This window comes from Lycorma delicatula, chromosome 2, assembly GCF_047948215.1.
Source record: "Lycorma delicatula isolate Av1 chromosome 2, ASM4794821v1, whole genome shotgun sequence".
Classification (NCBI taxonomy): domain Eukaryota; kingdom Metazoa; phylum Arthropoda; class Insecta; order Hemiptera; family Fulgoridae; genus Lycorma; species Lycorma delicatula.
In genome coordinates this window covers 112,998,671-113,024,351 of record NC_134456.1, presented here as the reverse complement: position 1 = coordinate 113,024,351, position 25,681 = coordinate 112,998,671, and the positions used below count along the sequence as shown (strand labels likewise).

The following is a 25,681-nucleotide window of genomic DNA, read 5'->3' as shown; positions in this document are numbered from 1 at the left end:
TGTCTTTTATATGTAAATTTAATTCGTTTACGGCATAACTATTGGGAACTAAAGGAAATGTACTGACACACAATTAAAATGAGAAGGACCTCTTAATAAATAATAATTTTTTTTCTTGTGAAAGGACAGAAAATTTAAATACTAAAAAAGTAAGAAAAGAATTTAAAGCAGTAAGACATCCAATGGTATAAAATTTAATGCAGATAATCATCAGTCACTTATTATTAGAATAAATTAAAAATAAGTCGACAACAATTTGTTAAATACATTATTAAAAAAGTAAGTTATGAATGAGGATGATATGAATAAATGTAAATGAAGTCTTGTGTTGTCTTATGTCGACCACTCCTGAGATGTCTGATTAATTGAAACCCAACTACCAAAGAACACCGGTATCCACGATCTAGTATTCAAATCCGTATAAAAATAACTGCCTTAACTAGGATTTGAATCTTAGAACTCTCGACTTCGAAATCAGCTGATCAACTGAAATTATCTAAATTATGGTAAAAAACAAATAGATTATCGTAAATAATATCGATTAACAGATATTTCTTAAATTTTCATATATGGATTCCGTTATTTGAACTATTAAAATGTTATTATTTAAAAATAAGTAGACCGGTATATATTGGAATACAACATTTATTTATCCATTTAAAGACCAAAGCAAGAAAGGGCAGTTTTCATAATCAATAAAAAAAATTTGAACAAAACAATCCTTGATAACTAACTTTTCTTGAGATCTAAAATAATGATCTTTTACTTCTTTTTTAAATATTACTTCACAAAAAAAGGTTGCTTTTCTAATTACTTCCTTGTACGAAGTAAAGGAAGCATTGTGGTCACGAAAAATTTCGGTTATCAGATTTCAATGGAAATATCCGTTTTGACCATTCCTGAATCCATTTTTACTAGTTTCGGCGTGACATCTGTATGTACATATCTTGCATAACTCAAAAATGATTAGCGTTAGGATGTTGAAATTTTTGATTCAGAACTGTTGTTAGTTGTACACCTCCCCTTTTGATTGTAATCGACTGAACCAAAAGTGTCCAAAAAAGCCCAAAATCAAAAAAGATTTGGATTTTGGACTTTCTTAACTGTGGAAGTAAGTCCTCATTGAGAGGATGATACTTTACGTCATTGAATGGTGGTACTTATTTTCACTGGTTCCAGAGTTATAGCCAATAAAAGTTTAATTAATAAAATATTTGGATCTTAGGGTAAGGCACATCGGTTCGAATCAGACTTTATTTCCTTTTTTAACTTTTTTTTTTTAATTTAAATATATTGATTTATTAATAATTATAAATTTCTTATTGTAAAAAAATTTTACGATCAATAATAATTTTTTTTTTTTGCGGAGGGAGGTGGAAATGCATTTACGGACGGAGTGTCGGGCTCCCGCTGATGGTATTATCAATCACTATCAGCAGACTACCGACTAACACCATCCCCCCTTTCTACCAGGACTCGACCCGGAACCGTTTAACACATTACTTCCGGCCGAGTCCTCCTGTACTAGCCTGATTAGGTGCTACCTAATTTTCAGGATTATCCAGGTCAACCTTTTTGTCCCTGAGAATGTTGCCGACGAATCGGGCTACACTTTCCCAGCTGCTCAGGTCTCAGAGCATCATCGCAACCACGTTGTGGGGGTTCAATGCTCCGAGATCCGCTTCTAGTGTCCCTCGATCTGCCGCAAACCGAGCACATTTGAAAAAGGTGTGCTCAACGTCGTCCCGTACACCGGGGCAATAGAGGCAGTTGGGGGACGGCGCTTTCCCTATGACATGGAGGTAAGCGCGGAAGTACCCGTGACCCGTTAAAAATTGGGTCATGTAGTATTCTACCTCTCCATGCCGTCGCTCCGGCTACAGTCTGACCTGAGGGATAAGCCTTGCGGTCCATCGTCATCTGGTCTCGTGGTCCCAGGTCTCTTGCCATGCGAGGAACGTACGAGTGCGTTCCTCGTTGGCAATGGTCTCCCGGTCTTCGCCTGTCCGTCGCCTCCTGTAGATCACCTGGCGTTCCCTTGCCAAAATAGCAATGGGTATAACGCCGGCGAGCACAAGTACTGCAGGCTCGGAGACCGTCCGATACGCGGAAGCGACTCGCAAGGCTGCGGTGCGTTGCACCTGCGAGAGCCGCTTTCGGTTTCTTGCAACTGTTAATGCCTGAGCCCACACTTCCGACAGGATAGAATACACCGTGGACATCAGCAATCGCCGTCTGCTGGCCTTCGGTCCGCCGAAATTCGCTGTGCCGGCTGAGAGTAGCTACGGCTCTTGCAGCTTTGTCGACCGCTCTACGAAGCTGCTCAGCAAAGCTGAGTTTCCGGTCAATAATTAATAATAATAATAAAAATTATGAAAAATATCAGAAGTTTTAAATGAAATGAAATTTTATGTACTTTTCATTTTAAAAAAATGTTTAAAAGTAATTCAATAGGCGTACAAGAAAGTCACGTGTTGTCTACATCATTTTTTTTATATTTGATGTAGACTGAAAATATTAAAAAAAAACTTTTCGTTATCTTTTACTTCTTTGTACAAAGTAAAGGAAGTATTGTGATCGCGAAAAATGTCAAATTTCAGCGAAAATATCCATTTTGACAATTTCTGAATCCATTTTGACTAGTTTCGGCTTGACGTCTCTACGTACGTATATATATATATCGCATAACTCAAAATCGATTAGCCGTAGGATGTTGAAATTTTGTATTTAGGACTCTTGTAACATCTAGTTGTGCACCTCCCCTTTTGATTGCAATTTTGCGTCAACCAAAATATTTTGAATTGACCAAAAATGTCCAAAAAAGCCTAAAATAAAAAAAATTGGATTTTCGACTTTTTCTTAACTGCTGTAATAAGCTCTCATCTAGAGATTTTCAACGATATTTAATAAGTGGTACATTGGTTCCAGAGTTATAGCTAAATAAAATTTTAATTAATGAGATATTTGGGTCTTATAAGGGGAAGGCATATCGGTTTGAATCCGACTTCAGTTCCTTTTTTTCTTAACTTTTTTTTAAATTTAAATATATTGATTTATTAATAATTTTGTAAATATAATGAATGTAAAAAAATACAATAAATAATATTCATTAATAACAATAAAAAGAAGTATGAAAAAAATCATTAGTTATTAGTGAAATAAAATTTTATGTACTTTTCATTTTAAACAAATGTGTATATGTAATTTAATAGGCGTACAAGGAAATCATGGATGCCCATATCAGATTTCTTTTTATTATATCAATACATAAAATTTAGAAGATTCACGTGCCGATGGAATGAAAAAAACTCTGATAAAATTGATATTTTTTATCATATTTTTCCCTGTTATGTTTATACAATTAATCAAGCTGGTGACATATGAAAGGGGACTTATCAGTACATTAGTTTACTTTTTCTGTTTTAAGGAGTTTCACCTTATAACAGTACTCACTCATACGGTATTCAGTACTGTGAGCGCCTGGTGGAAGTAATAAGTAACAAGCATGGTGTCATTGCGATAGCTTGTAAAAGTTGTGACTCAGTATATTTATAACGTTTTAACTTATAATTGTAAACAACTTATTTACTGTAATTAAACATTAAATTAAAAAAAAAAATAAATAAATAATTTCGTATATTTATTATACATTATACAAAACAACAAAGGTTCTTTTTGAGGCAGTATCAGAATAGTTTATTTGCAACGCAACTGTTTTTCTTTATATAATAGTTCTATTTAGAAATGACATGGTTTCTGGATAAAAAATGTCAGTGATAGATGCAGAGGATAGAATCACAGGACACTTCCTCAAATACATGAGTAGTAGTTAGATGCTTGAGTTATTAAAAATTAATTGATTTTTCCTTGACAATGGACCTGCACTATAGTTTCATTATGCGTTTATCTGAAAAATAGATTTCATGTTATTTATTTAGTAATTTTCTTTAGATAAAATATGTTATTTTGTCATAATATTTGTATTTGATAATCATAATTTATACAGAATACGTATTCTTAACATTTAATTAACAAAAATAAATTTAAAAAAAGGGATTCCATGTGGTATTAAATACTTATAATAAAAGGTTGACAATATAGTTGTAGAACTGTGACGCGGCTTTTTTCTTATGTACGGGTTACACATACATAACTTAAATTAAAATATTTATCATTTTATTAAAATATAACATTTTTTGTTTATTCCATTCAGTGATTCTAACTAAAGCGGGTATGGTGGTAACAGCGGCCACTTTAAATACATTTTTTACACTAATATAATTAATTTAATTCTACCGTTTACCTGTGACGTCACAACATACAGACGACTACATCAGCTGTACGTCAGTGCTACACTAGCGCTCCTTATGATGACAGGGGTGGTATTATTGACGCAGTATACACTTAGCCACTAGTTTATTTAGAGAATTTTTTGGGTGGGGGTGCGATTTCGCAAAACAATTTTTGCAAATAATATTATGTTTTAATTATTAAAAATTGCCTAAGAAAAATATACCTTAATTAGGTGAAATCTCGAGATGATGACTGCTGTACAGCCTCACCCCTTTTAAGTTCAAAATTTAATGGCATCAATGCCCCATATAAGTGCATAGAAGTAATCTGACCAAATTTGGTCAAAATCTGTCAGTAGTTCTGGAGATATAAAGAGTAAAAAATCGAATACAAACACGTACATACGAAAATCCGGAAAATTTTCATCCGGTTTTTTGGGTGCCTTAGGTGCCAAAACGTTAAGATCCGGTGAAAACCGCATATGCCCAAATTGGAACGATTACAATACTTTCCCTTCTAAAGATACCAGTATAGCGGTAGACGGGAAAGTAAAAATTGTTAAAAAATATGTACTGTATTCCTAACAAATGCATATTTTTATATATAGAATCATTGATTTCATCAGAAGCAGAGATTAAATTATATCTCTGCTTAAATTATCGAAAATTATGAAGGGTTGTATCTGTTGGGCTTTAAAAACTGGTTATATTTTTTCACTGCCATTTTTATTCCATCACGTATGAATAACTGAGAGCTTTAAAAATGTTAATATTACAATAATTAAATTTTATTGAGGATTTTCATAACGGGTAAGGACATTGGTCGGAAGTTTATTCCACTGAACCCGATCGAATAATATATTAATTTTTCTGCACGCACAACATTCTTATCTCTTAAAGCATCTAGATTCATATACTGGTCAAAGTTGGAATTTTTAACATGCTGCAAATCTATCAGTCATCCCCAACGATAATTATAATTTGAAAACTGCAATCAATATTTGTAGTTACTTAATTAAATAAATATTACAAATATTTGAAATAAAATCAAAGCTGAGTAAGTAAAATCTTCTTTATCTTAGGGGTAAAATAATTTTACCTCTTTCCTAGAATCGAAATTCTGCTTTCTCACTGTAATAAACTGCATGAATATATTTACATGTACAGTAGGAGATCTAAAAAATCACAAATTATATTTATAGAGTTAGTCGATCAAAGTTTAGGTTGTTTATCTTTACATTGAAGAAAAAAGCCTTATCAGAATATAAATTGAAAATATAGAGTGACTAGCGAAAACTGAACCTTTCATTCACTAATTATCCTAAAATTTGGAAGCATTATAACTGTTTAAAGTAACAATAAATATTTTATATTTATACTCCTAAATTTTAGGTTTGGCTTTTAAAACGAGATTTTCCAGACATATTATCATTAATACAACACAGCGGTTCCATTTTTGGTATTTCTTAAATATGAATATATTTATGCCTAACGTTTTTGCTTAAACTTTAGAATTTTAGGATTATTCAGTTACATTTTTAAAGACAACGAAATTAAATATATTTTATATGATACAATTAATAGTTTAAAGCATACGTTTTATTAACTGAAATAATTGATTTAATTTTAATTACTTCCTAATCAAAGATAAGCAGGGTGAGAGTTTTCTTTCCTTTATAGTTCCTGTATACGGGATGATTTACTTCGAATTCATAATCAAAAATAACAGTTACCTTTATTGATGTGACAAATAGTTTAGATAGAAAATATTTACATAGATTTTAGTTTAGGTGACGTTAGAATAATCTAACTTCCGATGTTCTCCCTATTTTCAATAATGAGCCTACATCCGTTTCCTGTACTCCAATGTTACCATCACTCGCAAAACACATGCTCTAATCAAGGTCACATTAGTTAGTAAAACAAGAGAGAATGTTTAAGAATAATTTATAAAAATATTAACTTAATTCGAATAACTGAATAATTTTAAATGTGCTTCCAAAAAATTTGCAGAATTATGATGTGGTTTCTTCCTCAATAGTGTTGAAAAACTGCATTATAGTTTTGCTAAGTTCTTATGGAATCGTATAGCAAATATTTGGAAAACGAGTAGTATAAATATATACAAGTATTTTTATTAAAGTTTAAATAAATTATCGTAATACTGAGGGATAATTTTCAATTTTTTTCCTAGTATATGAGTAAATTAATTAATTAAGCATGTTGATAGAAAAATCATCATATAGTTTTGCTTTAGTTATAATCTACGGGCTATATTGTAATCTACGAACTGCGGATTAGTGGATTCGATGAACGAAATCATTATCTTAATTCATAATTACTGATTAGGTGTTTTAACAAAATGTAAATTAAGTATAATATTTGTATAATTGAGAAGTAAGCGACAGCATTAAATTAATTATCTTAAATAATTAATGTAAAATTATTAAAAATATAATTGTATACTAATTTACAATATACTCGGACTTTACCTAAAGTAGCAAATTTGGCAATAATAATAAAAATTAGTTTTTATTATTATTATTATTACAAACTACTAGACAAAAAAGAACTAAGCTATTAAAAGGAAGAATTTATAAATAAACCTTTATTGGAAACATTAACATTAACTCATGCTCAAACTGATTTTTTTCTCATCTATTTATCTTCAGAAAGTTGAGAAAATATTAATTCTGAGTAAAATCATCAAAGAATCAATCTGGAGATTAGGTTGACTAGAATTGATCAAAATTGGGTATTATTGCATTGTATTAATAAAAACTCATTGTATTAATAAAAATCTTTTTAAATAAAAAAAAGGTGTATGTAAAAAAAGGTGTATGTTCATTAATAAGAACATTCAATTCTGTTATAAATATGTCCGCACGTCTGCAAGTTTATCCTGAGCGTATAAGTTGAAACTGTCTGTCAAAAAGAAACGAGTAAATTTTTTGGTTCAAATTTTTTTGTGAATTTCTTACAGATCTCATAAATACCAGAAATGCACTTTTCGTCAAAAAGTGTAGTAGTCCATTGTTATTCAACTGAGGATTTAGCAGACGTGTCTAAGATATCAGTATGTGTTAACTGTTCAAAGCTAATTGAAATAATGAAACTTAAAAAAAAAAATAGGTTCATTGTAATCCCATACAAGTATTAAAATTGAAAAATGACGAAATTCGAGATAATTAGACAAATATTGAAATAATGGGCTTTTCTTAAGCTTTTTATGTTATCTCAAAAATAAACGAAAATAAAACCTATTCTTAGTACTTTATTGACAAAAATTTAATTGCAGATACAATGTATACTCGTAAACAGCGTTCACTATCAAAAATGAAAAACAATAAAATTGTCTATTAAATTCCTCATATGTCTCTCTAAAACCGCTAACATATTTGTCTAATTTATTTCAAGAGATTATTATTTTTCCTTAGTTTTGAAATGATGAGCATTGGCAGGAGATATGGAGTGTATCAGAGGTGGGCGTCTGGACGAGAAGGCTGATACCAGATATCAGGCCTTGGCTCAGGCGTTAGCACGGGAAACTCACGTTTGAGCTAGCCCAATTTCTATCGGGACATGGTAGCTGTAACAGCTACTTATGCGGCAGGAGGAGACGGTCGTTTGAGAACTGTCAGTATTGTGGAGAGCGGGAAACCGCAGAATATACTTCCAGGGCCCATGGTGGGATGAAGACAGGAGGGTGTTGAGGACGCGGTTGGGTGAGGTTGCTGTAGATAACATAGTGGTGGTAATGCTCCATGGTGAGCGGAACTGAACAATAGTCAGCGAGGTGATAGGGAATATTATCCGGAAAAAGTCGCTGGAAGAAGTGGTAGATGGGTGAGGGATTGTTACCGTTAGAGCAGGGCGGACAGCCCCGTTCAGAAGGGGTGGGATGCTCCGGTGTCTCACTTTAAATGATTGAACGGGGACTTCTGGGGGTCCTTAGATGGATAAAAAAGGAAAAGACCGACCCGAGTCCCAGCCTCTGGAAGGTGCTGTCGGGAACAGCATAGCCTGGCATGGCCTTCCAGAGGATTAAAGGCAACTGACACCCTCAAGGTCGTGTAACACGGGATCGTGGGTCGGACCTTCAGCGGAAGGAAGTTAAAAAAAAAATTGAACAGATCATTATCGGCAGTTGCAAACATTTAAAAATACATTTCATGTGTGAGGACATTTTGTTTTGTTAAGCAGTAATATTCAATTTATCAGTAAAAGGGTTCTTTTCAAGTTCATAATGATAGACGTTTTTCAGACTGGTAAAATTTACAAATAAAGTCTTCGATTAAGTCGATTGAATTTTGCTACGTAAATAGGAGGATCTCCTTGGTTTTTCTTATGATCTTGTTTGTTTATTTCATTTATATTTAATTTAACTAAATTAATTTGTTATATCATGATGAATTTTCTTCAGAAACTAGTTTTTCTTTGATGAGTCGGATGTGCCATAGGGTTAAATTTCAGACAGTTACTTTTTATCTGATCTATTAATAACATTAATATTTACGTAAAATGTGTTTTTTTTAGTTTTTTATTTATTTAATTGATTTAAAATAATATTTATTTGCATATTTCTAATTTTAATAAGAAAATCAAGGCATTATTTTTCTGATAATATTCCAGGGTTAATTAAGGAATGAATTTCCTCAAAAATGCAATGACATAATTTTAGTAATGGTATATTATCTAGATAAACGTCAAATACGAATATAACTCCTCATATTATGCTATACCAATGTACAGCGAAACGATCATTGCGAGTTCATCCAATAATTTATAGACTTTCATAATTTTTCTCGAAAAAACCGTAACATATTAAGGACAGACTGTATTTTCTACTATCTTGTATGTGTGTGTGAGCGCTTGCGAGCTTATTGTACGGATTCATAATATTTGTTGTAAAATTAAACACTACATGTACTAAAATAAGTTGGATTATTATTGTGTAATAAATTACCTCATTTAACAGGGAAAATTGTTTACAGTAAACAAATAGTTAATAAATAATTATTTTTTAATAAATGAAAAAAAAAATAGAATTCAGTTTATTTTCTAAATGTAATTTATGAAAATCACGTTCCTACATGAATAAATGTGATTTAGCCAGTGAATTAGAATATTACTAGTACTCAGTAATGAAATTATTGGCTAAATTCATAAATAAAATTTTCTCCAAAAATTAATATACAAAGTAGTGAATTGAGATTTTTTTGTTTTTATTTTTTCTTTAACCTCTGGGACCACCGTTAGGAATTGATTCAGAGAATGAGATGAGTGTTTTTGTAGCGTGTGAAAATGCCATGCCTAACCGGGATTCGAACCCGGGAACTCCGGATGAAAGTGAATTGAGATTAGCGAATTTTAAGCGAACGTCAATATAATAAAACAAACACACGGTCATTCAGATTTATAGGTAAGGACAAAGAAATTGATGCGCAAATTAAATAAAGATTATGGTGAAGAATTTATGAAGATCTTGTTTTTTTTTTTAACTTAAAGAACATTTTAAGCGTTATAAATAACGAAAACGATTATAACCGGTCAGTAAAGTTAGGTATTAATCTTTATAAAGAAGATATGTGCGTATTAACGCACGTGACTTCGTTCTGAAGAGTCCAACGGTAATCCTAGAGATTATCGAACTGTTCAGTTAATAAGCAACATATTAAATTAAACCATGACAGAATTCTATTCGGAGGAAGTCGCATATTTTCCCACTGTACTTTCTTTTTGTCAACTATTGGTTCTATAGAAAAAGTAATGCTCTCATTAATTATATTATAAAGTGTAAAAAATACATTTTTTGTAAAATTATATCGACTTAATACTCATGAAAAAAATTCAAATATCTTTGAAAGAATTAACCTTACTTGTCAATAATTATATATATATAAAATTAGTTTACTCTAATGACCTTAATATCTGATTAAACCAAACTAATTATTAAGAAAAAAAGACAATAAAATAGAAATGAGTAAAAGTTTATTAGTTTTATTATTAATATAATGGCACAAACGTTTATTTTCAATGAAAGTTTCTTCTGTATTTCCTTATCTGCATAAACCCCCATCGTTATAAACAATAACAAAAAAAAGCTCTGGTTTTATTATTAAAGATAATTTTATTCGACATTAGATTGTTTTGCATCACACTGTAAGCTCAACTACAATTTAGCATTGGCATTCCAGACAGTTTCGGGTCGATCAGTCTCTAAGATTTGTTGAATTGAAACCAGTGATTAAATTACGTAAGTAAAATAAACTGACTAGATATATGTTAGAGAATATGTTATATTTCATACTTTAATAAGTACATGTACATGTTAAGAAATGTACATGTTCAAAAATTACGGTTTTTTTCAAAAAAAATTTGAACACCCTCTTTCCTATCGTCACATATCATATGATTTTCTTTAAAAAGTTATAAGTTGAACATATTTGGATTGAAAAATTCGTAATGTTTTACTTATAAGATCGAGATAATATTGCCAAAATTTGGTTGTAATAAATATTACATGTTACTGATGTACAAAATACAATTTTCGTAATTTTGAAAAATATCATCATATAACCTCACTTTCGAACAAACGGTTTTTATTAAGGGAATTTATCATTTTAATTGAACCTATAAGCATATAATTACATAAAAAAATAAAGAAAATTTTTTAAATCTGTTTAATTTATTTATAAGTCCCAGCTTTCTCATCTTCATGCCTTTATTGCTTATAAAGGTTTCGAACTCTCTTCATTATGACATTATTGTTTGTTTTTATTGATATATTTTTGGAAATATTTTGGAACAAGGTAATTGTCGAAGGATGAAGTGATAAGTTTCCTCGAGTGGATATAATTAGATGAAATTAGTCAGATATATAAGAGACGCAATAAAATTAGGAAAATGATTTAATAAAAAAAAAATTAAATTATCTGAAATTTTAGTTTTATTTCACAATTATTGTTGTGTGATATATCTGTAGTATTAATTCTTTTAAACAGAGTATAAATATATATTTTTTAACTTATTTCGGAAATGAAATTTATTATTGTAATTAACGTTTTGATTTACATAAAAGAATATTATTGGTTACGATGAGTGTATAAAAATGTGTAACTGCCAACTTGAAAGATAGCTACAACAGCCGTGTCTAAGTGTGCAATAATGTAAGATAACTCAGAAATTACCTTCGGTTTTTTTACTAATTATGATTGTACTACTTTTATAAAATTAGCTCGTATTATTTGGTAAAAGAACCTGCTATTATTATTGCTATATTTTCCTTGCATTCTATCATTTAAAAATAATTTAAGTTAATTTTATTCAGAAAAATATCTTGAAAAGTTAGTTGCTGTAATTACTCTGTCAATCGACTCTCGAATTAATTGACCGACCCAATATTTTAGCATTATTTAGCTGAAATGTAAAATATAGAAAATGAAGAAATTAGATAAACGGATTCACTAAATGTTTTAAGGCAGCTAATACGGAAAGGTGCCTTATCTTTAAAAAAAGGATGATGTGAATCGCGCGACAAATAAAATAATGAAAGAGAAAGTAAAAAAGCAACAACAAATAAACGAGAAAATTTAAGTTAATGCATTACGTGGACTACCAGTTAAGGTTAATACATTAGTGTTCCTTAAAATTTAAAAAAAATGTGTAGCTAGTTTGTCGCAAAGATTATACATATCTCAAACTTAAATAAAAATAAATTTCCGAAATCATGGGGTAAATCTTGTATTAGTGTACCCTAATTATTTTAATTGTTTAAGATTAAATGACTATCGATTATATAACAATTTAAATAATACCTTTTTAAACACAAAAGTTTCAAGAACAGATAATAACTGCAAGTAAAATATAATTTTTCGTAGATTATTAATAACTGACTGAACATTTATCTCATATGTATGTAAATATAATGTTTGCATTATAATTTTAACATTTCACAGAAAGTAACTCATTGAAATAATTATAAAAAATGACACTCTGATTTATCAAATTTGTTTCACTTAACCAGTCTCTCCAACCGAATCGGTTCACAGAGTCTACTTATTCTCAACCTGATGAAAGTAAATGGAGATTTTTGTGACCAAAGATAGGATTAAGAACGACCATGATAAAAATATATTGTATTATTGATATTAAAGAAACGTTATTGAAAGATAAGAATGTTGGCGGTAAACAGATTAAAACAATGGAGGTTTAAAAAATGAACATTGTTACAGTAAACATGATGAATTATTTTAATTATGCAGAGGAGTAGATGACACGTATAAAAACTACTTTGGTTAATATTTTTAACTAAATTACAACCTCGAAGTCATTATTATGTTTTTGAATTACTATGAAAATGATCTGCTCTGAATAAAAAAAAAAAAAAAAAAATTATTCTAATTTTCAGACTGGAGAACAAGATTTTTTTTGACTATGATTGTATACATTTGTCATTTAAATAGAAAAAATTTGAAAACCAATTTTGCTTGCACATTTGCTTAGTTTCTGAATTTTGATTTTAGCTTCATTTATATCTTTTGCAAAAATTGCAATATCGTCTGCAAAGGCGAGAATAATTATATTTATCAATATAGTTTTAGTGCCGATTTTTATGTTTTCGTGTAAGTTTAACTTATTAAGTTCTTTTTCCCAATCTCTTGTAATTTTTTCAAGGGCACAATTCAATTATATTCAAATTATAAATACAGAAATTTTTATTTTCTCATATTCAATTAAGTAGGATCGCTACCAAAAAAAAAAAAATAACAATGGAAACCTAGTTGATGAAATGTTTAAAAAAAAAACAAAAAAAAAACAATACTTATTATAAAAGTTAGTTTTAGGGGGGGGAAAGTTTTGAAGAAGGATTAGGATGTTTATGAAGAAAATTTCTTATTTCTATTGGATAAAACTTTCAGGTCAAATTACGTACTATAAAGCTAGTTAGCTACGTTTCATAAAACCATTATAAGTAAAAAAAAGGTTTAAAAATAATGGTGTCATTTTAAAAAAGGTATTATAAATTACAATAGATCGACTTTCATTTAATTGAAAACAGTGTTAGACTTTTCTCACTTTAAAAAAAGAAATAAGTTTATCTACTTGCAACATCATTGAAATAAATGAAAAGATAAAACGTGGTATTGGCCATAAACGATTCTGTTAGTTTGCGAATAGCATAATATTACTTTTCAATAAAATATCACAGTTTCAAGATCTGTATATATTAAAGATGAAACCATATTATACTACTCAATGGAATAATTTTTCGAATAAGAGTAGATCACAAATGTTTTCTAATTCGACATATAAATGAAATTATCAGTAACACTATATCATTATTCGTACATAGAAATGTAAAAATATTGCAGATGAAAAAAGAATGGAAAATAGCTTTCTTTTGTAACGGACCGATTTGTAATGCACTTCTTATTCAACTGCCTGGACTCCTATGGTGCAGTTCAACCAACGATTACGCTAGGATACCACATCCTGGCGGTTTATAACTAGGCCACGTCGACTCTCGGTCTAATTGTCACCTTCACTACATCGTAATAAAGGCATGCGTTTAATAATCTTCCTTCCGATATCCCAACGAGCTGAAAAGAGCACGCGCGTAGACTCGTTTTTACGCTGTTGTTTCTTTATAGCTTTCTTTTCTTTATTATTACAATCATTCACCACGTCATCCTAAAAAGGCTTTTCTAATATAAAGATAGATAAAATACAGTCGATTGATTTTTTCTCAAATATGAAGGCGTTTGGTTTTTTCTTTCATTGTGAAAAATTATTCCTGTGTTATTTTATTCAATATATCGTTTCGCACAATTAAAAAAAAAAATATTTAAAAAGTTTTGAAATCAATCATGATGTTTAAAATTAATATTAAAAAAAATATTATTACTATTTAAATTGTATATTTATAATGTAATCGGTATACAAAGCTCGGCTGTAAAGATTTTGGTTAGCATACGTTAGGTCCTCAGTTCGATTCCTGGTCTGACCACGAAGATTTTGCATTAGTTTCTTATTATCTTGTATATTCTTCAGGTTTAAACTACATTCCGGTACAAGTTATCCGATAAACTGAGAGCGTGAGTTTATGAAGGGTTTTAATGACTATTGTCCTATTAATAATACTAACTAATTAATTAAGTTAATATTTATAATTATAATATAATATATAATTCGTGCGATAAATATATTAAAACATCATAAATTTAAGGAAAATTAAAAATGGCAACAAGTTTAAGAATAGGAGAACAGCGGACAGTTATATCAGTTATTACCAATTTATTATTACATCGTTCTAAGGCCTTTCCGAACATGATTACGCAGTACGAATAAACGGAACTCAAATTTGTCATATCTAACCGTCCAGGTTGTTACTCTCGGAATAATTCTTTTGAAAATAAGTATCGATTTCAAACAAAATCGGAAGGTTTTTCCAAAATAGAATATATTTGTTATTCTAATCATACTTTTTTTTGTATACGGCTGTTATTTTCGGATATTTTCTACAAAAAAAATTCTACCTTCGGCGTAAAACGTACAATCTTGTTTTATGACGATTAACTTGAAAACTTTGAAGTGAAATTTTTATTTTAATATAATAACATTAAACTTTTAAAATCAATTTTGAGGGTTTACTGTTTTTTTTTTTTTACTTTTTAACCAAATCAGAAAGATCAGGGATGTGATTTTCTACAATATTTCATTTTTTATCGACAAAAGTTGTAACTGCATATGGCAACAGCATATCGAAAGAAATGGCTGAAGAAACTGACAATAGAAACAAAAGTTAAATTTCCACTTAACTATACAATACATGTTCATATTATCATAACATTACATGTATTATCATAACATTGTTGTTACATTTTCATATAATCATAACAGTGATTATGTACATATAAATTCTTTCTGTGTTATGTATAATTTTCTATTCTAAAATTAGAATTGTAACCAAACATAGTTTGTTTAGTAACCCCTAATAACAACATAAATGTGTTGCAAAATAAAACATTTTTAAATTATCATTTAAAAAATTCCTCTGTGCGTGTGCGCGCGCCCGTGTGTTGTAATGCAGACTAGTGTATATGTTAATAAAACATTGAAATCAATATTTTTAAGTTGAATTTTATTTTCAAATCATATAATACTCGTTTAATCGTTTAATTACTTAACAACTCATTTTTCTCGTAAGTTTAGGGTCTTTGACCAGTGGTTTTTAGTTGTCATTTTTAAGAAATAATTTCCGGTCTCGAATTCCGGTAAGACATGATATTACTTCATACGCTACAAAATTTCCATTCCGTGTTTTCATTTTAAGTTTTTATGGTGAATGGATCATAAAAATTAAAGCTATTTCAGTCAGTGAATGTTTTTTTAAATTAAAGAAACGCCCACCGGCCGGATCTATTAGTTGACTTATCGTCGCAAATCAATTGTTCAACAACTGATTTTCGAAGTCGAAGGTTTTGAGATTCGAATCCTAGTAAATCTAATTGCTTTTGTACGGATATAAATAGTAAACATTGGATAATGATGTACTTTGGTGGGTGGGGTTCAATTAAACACACGACTCACGAATGGTCGGCCTAAGTTTGTACAAGATTACACCTCATTTACGTCATACATATCATCCTCATCTCATTGCGCCACAGGAGGGTTGCTTATTTTTCACTAGTTGAACGGATTTCAACGTACACATAAAAAAAAAGTAAAAGAAAACTTATAGATTCGTTTTGATAAGCTGAATAATGAATTGTGAATAGTAATGAGAAAAAAATAAAAATATACCATTACGTATTAGATGAAGAGACATTCTTTTAATAAAAATCTGATAAAATATTTCACATCAGAACGCGGGCGATGTACAACTCTTGCAAGAATGTAATTAACTAGCAAATTGCGTATTGAGCAACCATCTAACACTATAATAATATGTTATTATATGATGTTAGGATACTTTTTCTTCTCTGCAACAGTTGTTTTAAGAGAATCTTCTTTTTTTAATACAATTACGACTTCGTCTTAATAACGGTTACATTTAATTAGTATTCACATTTTCACATCTTATCAAAATAAAACAATATTTTTAAAAACTAAAAAAATAATCCTTAATTCCCAAATAGCTGTTTTACTTGGAAAATAAGTTTTAAATGGAAAGATCGTAGTCGACAAATACATGAATTGGGCGGGGATAAGAAAAGATTATGTATTACCCAGTTAATAGAGAATTTAAAAATAATAGTTTTTAGTCATTCATGCAAAAGTATATTCTAACTTCTAAGAAGTTTTACTTTTCTTCAGTTGTCTTGCGTAGGTCAATAAAAAAATTATTGGGGAATTACGAAGAAAATGCAAAATATTTTATTTTAATTTTGACGTGTACTTTAAAGGTTCAAACTCATCTGCAAAATTATAGCGCACTATGTATAGGAATAGCAGTTCCAGAAAGGCTAACGAGCAGGTAGAATTGAGCAACGGGTGTCGAATTCTGAGTAGGAAACTTAACATCAGATCAGATTATGTCATTCTTTAACATTACGGTTTGTATTTCTATTAACAAATTTTAAGTTTGGTTCTTTCTTTTATAAAAATGAGTTGAAAAAAGCTGACAACGCAGTGGGTTGTTTCTCATGCACTGCACACACACACACACACACACACAAAACTTAATTAAAAATATTCATCATTTTATTTAAATATAATATTTTTTTCGTTTATTTAATTCAATGATTCTATCTAAAGCGCGCGTGCATACTGTATTTAATTTGCGCGGGTGTGGCAGTACTAGCGGCGTTATTCGGAACTGAATAAACTAATGTAATTTCACAACTTACATACAACATATTTCGCTTGTACGGCTTGTACGACTGGTGTAGTCGCGAGACTTAACGCACCAAGTACCGAGTCAACCGGGTGGTCGAGTTCGAAACCCAGCCAGATCGAGTTATCTTTTTACACATTAAATATTATTCATTTATTTAATTCTACTGCACACCTGTGACGTCTCAACATATCAGACAACTACAACAGAGTTTTTTGGGGTAGGGATGCGATTTTGCAAAAAAACGTTTTTTTGCAGCTACTGTTATTTTTTATTTGTAAACAAATGTGCTTAAGAAAAATATGACGTTAATCAGCCGAAATCTAGAGATACTGAGCGTGACCTTGATCTAAAGCCTTACCCCGTTGACGTTTTAAGTTGAAAATTCAGTGGCATCAATGCCCGATATATAGAAGTAATCTGACCAAGTTTGGTCAAAATCGGTCCAGTAGTTTTGTAGATATAAGGTGATTTAGAGACCAACGCCGAACACACTCACGTGTGTTCGGCATACGAACATTAACATCCGAAAAATTTCCGAAAGTTTTTTGGGTTTCTTAGGTATAAAAACGTCAAGATCCGGTGAAAACCGCATATGCCAAAATTGGAATACCTTCCCTTCTGTAATTCTGCTACATCGCAATTTAGGCGGGAAATTAAATGACTTTTCAAATAGTATTTTAATTATTAGTAACAATTAAAAAAAAATATGTTCACCTAAAATGAAAGAATTTTATTTATATTTGTTTTAGAAACTATTTGTATTGCTAAGTGGTTTTCAATACTTGGAAGTATGACAATAGTGTTGGTCGCTGGTAATGATAACTGTTATCCTAACATCTACTCAAGGTCGTTCGCCTAACAGAAGTAACAGAACAAGTTCCAATGAACCATGACCAATGCCAGTGTTATGGCAATATTTATAAATCAGATCGCAACGTCTATATAACCGACAGTTAATCTAAATTAAAGGATTAATAATAAAAAAGAAGAGAAAAAAATCTTGAAAAAAGTGATAATTAGTAATTAATTATAAACTTTAAATACAGTAATAATATGATTATACAAAAATCTTTGAATGAAAAAAAAAGACAAAAAAATCTCACCGCTTAATTGTTCCACCGCTGATAATGTTATAATAGGAAACATGGACATGCTGTACAGTAAGACTAATCCAGGTTGTCTCATCATCGTCTGCAACAAAAAAAAAATGATTGCATTAATTTACTGTTACACCGTAATACAAAACCGTTGGCCTGTTTTACGTAACTAAATACATACTTTATAATATAACATGGTCAGAAAACAATTATTTACACTGAATTTATTATGAATAAATATTTAATGGTTTAATCATTGAACTTTGCGGTGTCCGTGACTTTTTTTTAATTGGAAAGAGAGTAATTTTAATTTGATTTGATATTTTGATACATAGGATAAAAAAATTAATTCAGATAATGTACTGGAAAAATTATTCATTTAAAAGTGTATAATAAACTATATTATAAATTGGAAAATTTAATCTATTCTTTAATAAATAGGAATTATGTACGCTGATTTCTGCTTGGATGAATCTGTGAAGATAAATTACATTTGCTTATTTATTTTGTAATATAATTTCTACAAATTTAAAAAAAAATAGTAGGATAGAATAAACAATGCTTTTATTTAAATATTCAAACTCAAGATAGACTACATGCATTAGATGCATTACATCTTACTCATGTTCTACGAGATAAATAATTGTACGGTGTAAAATATATCAGTTGAATAGACGTAAATTGACAATTATATAATTTTATTTAATTATATTTCATTTTGATAATTTCTGCTATGGGTTTTAGATCTCCTTCTACCTGAATTGCCGGAATATTAAAAAACAAATTAGCTATTTTACTTCAATTTTGGATTGATGGCTCGTATTCTGGCATAAAAATTTCATTCCCTTATGAAGATAAAAGATCTTCGAAAGATGTAAAATTGATAGTTTTATGTAATTACATCAAATTTAAATATGGAATTGTGGAGAATATACTGGAAAACGTTTAAATTAATTTGTTTTAATCAAAATATTAAAACCAAAAAAAAAAAAATATTATTTATCTTAACAGTGTTTAAAACAAAATACTACTGTTTAAATATTTGAAAAATACGTAAATTTGTCGTTTTTTTACGAAAGAGAAATGTCTTGTTCTTTAGAAGATAAAAATATTTTTATTATTGAAGGAAGTTCAATGGATGATCTACTTCCTCATGTCCCATATTAAATTTCTTATATACATTTTTATAATTATCCATTTATCATTGTATGTAGTAAAAAGGAATAATTAATGAATACAAAAAACAAAACAGAATATTTCTGCTTAGGTCAGTTTGGAAGTAATCTCATTACATCGATATTCTCTGAATTCCTTTTTCCTATATTTTTCATCAAGGGTTTCTCGTCTTTATATTTTTTGTAAACAGTTTTATTTTTTGTACATCTGTACACTATTTAACCAAAAATATATCAGCAGAAAGTGAAATAGAATGTATAAATATGCAGTCGAAAAAACAAATAAATAAAATTAAAGAAACCGATTTAGAAAGTTGTAAAACAAAATATCGAAAACAAATTATCATATCTTCTTAAACTCTTCTTTTTTATATTTCGGGTTTTTCTCCAAAGTATGGTATAGTATGTTACTGATAGTTGCTTTTAACTATTGGGGGATTTTAACGGGGTCTACTTCAAAAAGTTGAAAGTGTTATATTTTTAAAATTTTTGGTGCGGGTATTTTAAGTCAGTTTTATTATTATTTTATTTCCAGCGGTTTATTACAAGGTAATGAATGCGATCTTTAATAGTAGTCGTTAATGTACAGTTAAATAATTTAATGTGTTTAACAAGAAGGGGATATAAAAAAATAAATAATAACAATAAACACTAGTAACTTTTTGTGTAATTAAAAATTCTTCACTTAATACATTATGTATGAACTTTTCTTTACGTGTGTTTTGTTATAGATTTGTTATTTTATTATACATCAGAAATTCCAAGTCCGTTCGAATTAAACATTACGAGATAAAATAATATATTGGAACAGGGACATTCTCATTTCTTTTACAGTTCCTTGCATTCGGTGATAATTCAATAAAGGCTAGGAGAATTGACTTTAAACAGAAAATTACTATTTAAATTGAATTTTATTTTCACTATTGTTATAATAAGATAACAAAATTAAGTTTTTCACAGTATAATTTAATTGAGTAAAAACGTAATTTGAAACAGCCGTTACAATATTACTGAAAATTACCATTTACAGCATGATAAATAGTTTTGACTTATTAAAATATTTTTTTAATACTAGTCGGAAAATGAAATTATTAGCAAAATAAATTTACTTTTACAAACTATATACTTTGAAGAAAAAAAAGAAAAATTATAACTTTTTCTAATTATCCTTATTATACAACAGTATTGTGTGAAACACTGTTAGTATGTCGGCTATTTACCCATACGTAGCTTGTCTGCAAAACAATCATGTACATAAAAAAAGTAAATAAATAAAAAATTTTCTGGGAAAAGCCGAACAATTTTTCTCACTAAACTTAATTATTATTAAAAAAAAAATCTAAAAGTAATAACACTGACTATTATTTTTAGAAATTTATTTATTAAATAGAAAAACTATTCACAGTAAGATTTCCTAAGATTCTTAAGTTTAGATTAAAAGAAAAAACAATTGTCTATCTATCCACAAAATAAAAACGCAGTATAAAAAAACATTTTTTTTATTGTTTTTAAGGGCAGTTCTAAAAACCAACGAAGCGTGAATATGAATAGTCTAGTAGATGTGGTCAGAAAGTGATGCACTGATCGGTACTGAATTGGATTAAAGTTTAGTGCGTCACGGAGAGCTCTCTTTTAGTTGTGCTCTGATGATTACATAGTCAATGGAATCTTTACTTTTCATCTTAGATTCCCATTGATCATACGACGGGCTATTTACCTTAAAATTTCATCACAAGTTTATTAGTAAAAGTATTATTTATAAGGTTGGAAATCTAAATAAACTCTGAGTTTAAGTACGAGTAATTCGGTTACCCTATAAATTTATAGCATAAATAATTGACTCGAAACATTTATAACAAGTAGCAAATTATGCATATGTTTACCATTAATTTAAATTCCATTTTGACTATTTAAAAAATTATGAGGATTATGAAAGTATAAACCCACGGTTATCAAACTGATACTGACATGTGGAGTTACATTCTGATATAATTAGAACGAGACCGTATCATTATTTAAATTTCAGAAGGAAATTATACTAGAGGTAATGAAGAAAAAAATAGTTACTGGGAATATTTAATAAAGAAAGAAATATATATCATAAGGTTTCATGCTGAATAATTAAAAGTAAAATGATTGTTAGTGTCCTCAGCTCATTTAGCGGGAGAGAAAAATTATCAATAGACTTAAAGAATATTTGAAATACTGTAGTTCATGTAATGACGTAGAAACTTGGGATGTGAATCTAAAGGAATAATCTTAATATATAGAAGAGATGTTCATGTCACTAAAAATGTAACAAAAATAATGTTGAATAAAATGAATGAATGATAACAATGAGGTCCTTTGCAATTGTACAGAAATAAACACTAAATAAAATTGAAATCGATTAGGCGCATCAATGAAATGGAAAGTTCAAGTTTTTTCAAGAAAAATTTACAATGGGTACTCACGCAAAGGATATAAGAGGACATTCTTGGGGTAGCTGGAAGACGAAAATGGGAACTGGTGGAGAAATGAGGGCAGCTGAAATCATCCACTAAAGTTAAACTGAATTTTATAAGTGATATGTGTCAGACCTATAAGTCTGACTGTGTCAGACTTATAGAGTCTGTATAAAACACTTTTAATTCTGACTGTGTCAGACTTATAAGTGTTTTGTTCAGTCTGGCTTTATTTTTTTCTTGCATTAAAAATCAGGGTGAAAGTTTTCGAAATCCATAACTCGAAACGAAATGTTTTTCGAATTTATGTTTATATGAACTCTTTCCCTTATTTTCAAATGTAGAACATGTCTTTAATTCTTTTGCCGTTTCTTCTTGAGACACCCTTAAATGATGCAAGATATATCAATAAATAAAAATAAATGTTAGAAATATTACGTAATTTATTTATAGGTAACTGAGATAAGACAAAAGAAATTAAAACACTAACGAAAATTAATGGCGTCTGATTAGAGATCAAAATCAAATAATAATGATTTTGTTTAAGTATGAATTCAATTTAATTCAACTCGTAAAAGTTAACATTTAAAATGAATTTATTAATTTTGTTTTTATTTTTTTTTTGTATTTTACTTTCAAGTTGGTTTTTCTACTTTTTTTATGTTTGTTTTATTAAATTTTAATATTAAAATTGATATAAATTGTGGAATAATACAATAAAAATAAAATATATGTAATAATAACAAACTGATATAATTCTACGCTGAATAAAACGTTAATTATTGGAATGAGTAAACAGTATAAGTTAATTAAAAAAATAAATTAGTTCATTATAGAAATTTTTATATGAGAGAACTCAATCAATCAATTTTTATTCAGAAATTCATTAATGTAAAATGAAATTAAATTTTTTTTATTGTAAAAATTATAATTAAATGACCGCAAATGATAGTATGGTTTATTATAGTAGAAAAATATCAGAGTAGATTCACGCTTTTGTATTAGATTCATTTTTAATTTTTATTTTAGATATTTTTCTCTTAGAAAATTAAAATATTTGAAAATTAAATAATTTGTAATACATTTATCAGTCAATAACAAGATTGATAATAATAAAGCAATATTTTGAATTTATGTTATTTATCTGATAGTCTACAATACGTAACTGGAGTAATAGAACATTGTAACAGTGGAAATGAAATTTTATGCTAAAGATATGTAGTAATACAATAATAATAAATGTAAAGTCTGATATTCTTTTGTATTATTTTAAAAGTAATTGCCCTTGGTTTAAGAAGAAACCCATCATCTCGAAGAAAACTTAGTTATTACCTAGCGGTACCAGATAATGAAACGCCGCACGCCTATACGGTATAGCGAAGCTTGTTTAATATGAAGGCTACTGACTTTACATGGATAGTTAATTAAATTGAACAAAAAAATTTAATTACTTTAATTAAAATTGATGACAATGTCTGTCTGTTGAATAACATTGTTGAATAAATAGTTTTCTATAACGATTCCTTTTTCTGATTTTTGCAGCACTATAAGAAAATGATTTTCAACAACACATTCGTATGCCGTTACTCTTCTAGGTTTTTTTTTTACGATTGGTTGTTTATGAAAAGAAAATATAAAAGTCAGTCATTTATTCATTTATTTTTTTTTTGTAAGCAATAACGCTGACTTAATTTTTTTCTTCTAAATGATGTTACATATTTATTCCTCTAGAAGAGAATAATTAATTATTAAGATTGATACTGCCTGCAAAATTAAAATATACCATAGGCCTAAGAATAGATCTGGTTGTATATTGTTAATTTTTAGGAGATTTATTTTTTATTTTAGTTTTGTATCAACCAGGTAAAAGTGCACAAGCCCTTTATATTTTATTTCTGTTTTTTTCTTTCTTTGTATGCACCATATTTTTGCTTTTTTTTTCAGTAAACATTTTTTAACTTATATCTTTATTATTAAGAGAGATGCATTTAAAATGTATGCTATATAACAGTACATTTATGTAGTTTAATCTTCTGAAAAGGTTTTGAGCAAAGATCTGTAAGACTGCTTTTTTATATATAATATATAAAAATAAAAATTATGTAAAAATTATAATTTCGAATTATAATATTTTTAATATATAATGTTTGATTTAAGAACAATTCAAAGAAGAAGTCTTAAGTATTAAATTTTTTTATTTTTAAACTCTTTTAATTTGACTGCGTTGCCATATATTTAATGTTTATGTAATTTGTAAGACAATCTGATAACTGATATTTGCTCGGTAAATAAATATTCATTGGGATATTAATAATAAAAGGTGGAATCTTTTTAAATTTAATTTGAAGCTTAGAACTTCCTTATTTTTAATCCCATTACTTAATCTGCTTTTTTTGTTCAAGTAAAAGGATAAATTAACCGATATTTCAGATTATCTTAATTACAACTAAATGGTTATTGATGTAAACTAAAATATTTGTAATTATATAACTCTAAAATTATATAATTTATAATATAATAATAAACAATTATAATTAATAATATAATTTAATATTGTTTTATCTATAATTATAATATCATATTTATAATTTTTCAAAATCTAAAACTAGATGGCTACTTTCATTGATAAACAATAATCAGAGACACTGAAGAATTAATGTGTTCAAAAAATTAACACTTTAAGAAAATAGTAACAATATTAATAACTAAATTAGCAATATCTAGAAAACATTACAAAATGAGTATGTGTACCTGAACTCATAAGAAAAAAAAAAAAAAAAAAAAAAAAAAAAAATATATATATATATATATATATATATATATAAGAATAACTATTTAATAAAAATGATGAAGTATCATTTTCTGAGAAGCAATCTGAGCTGAAAGTTTCAGTGGTTTAGAGTCCGTTAAACATTTTTTGTTTTTAATTAGGGTTTTTAAATTGATACTTCATAAATTTTAAGAAATAAATATATTTTACATATAAACACAGATAAACGTTTTGTAATGTTTCGTAAGTTAAGTTATTTATTATTTAAAAAGAAAATGTACTTTGCTTATTTATATACAGTAATTCCTAAGAATCTACTAACGATGATTTCTAAAAATCAAAATGACCTCTAGTTTTAAATTGTAAATAAAATTTTTGTGAGCAATTTTTTTTGCGTTCTATAGTTTATCAAATTTTGCTTCTCCTGTAATGTTTTTTAATAACTATGCTCGACCGAAAGTTTGCTTTATTACTGTTAAGCAGTGGTTCCTAACGTTTCATTTAAAAAGAATATGGGATTTGCTCAAATGTAAACGGAAATATTCAATTGTGTATCTCCAAGCTAGCTGTTTGTGATTCCGAGGGCATGTAAAGCAGAAGAAGGAAGCATTTTCCCTTCCTGAAAAAAGTTATTATCCTAATTAATGAAAAAAAAATTAAAAATTAACACCTTTATGCTGGGTATAGTAGTAGTGATCGGAAGCGGTCGCATGAATGGCTTATTGCATTTTTTCTGATCTCCAAGTGGGGCAGGATACAGCACTGGATCATTCATCATCAAAATGAATTGTGTTAAATTGATGAAATTTAATTAATTGGTTGAATAAACGAGCCTAAATGAATCAAATCAAAATAAAAAAAATAATCTAAATCAATATAAGAACTGACATGTAAAATCGGTTCTTTGGTTACATTTGATTCGATTTGTTGTAAAAAAAAAAATAATAAATACGAGGTGTGGCTATTCAATAACGAGACTAATGCTGTACAATATTTTATTTTAAGTTTATACATATTTAGTTATTATGTCCTTCAATGTATGTTTCTTCTCTATCCCTACAA

General features: G+C 28.5%; 1 protein-coding gene across 2 annotated transcripts in view; it reads right to left on the bottom strand.

Annotated features, from left to right (window-relative positions):
* LOC142319142 (uncharacterized) overlaps positions 1-25,681 on the bottom strand; it is a 150,103-nt gene that overhangs the window by 47,800 nt on the left and 76,622 nt on the right. For both annotated transcript variants that reach the window (XM_075356105.1, XM_075356104.1), the window contains one exon: positions 18,237-18,324. In XM_075356105.1, the coding sequence (XP_075212220.1) occupies positions 18,237-18,321 (85 nt within the window). In that variant the 5' untranslated portion in view covers positions 18,322-18,324. The remainder of the gene's footprint in view (positions 1-18,236; positions 18,325-25,681) is intronic.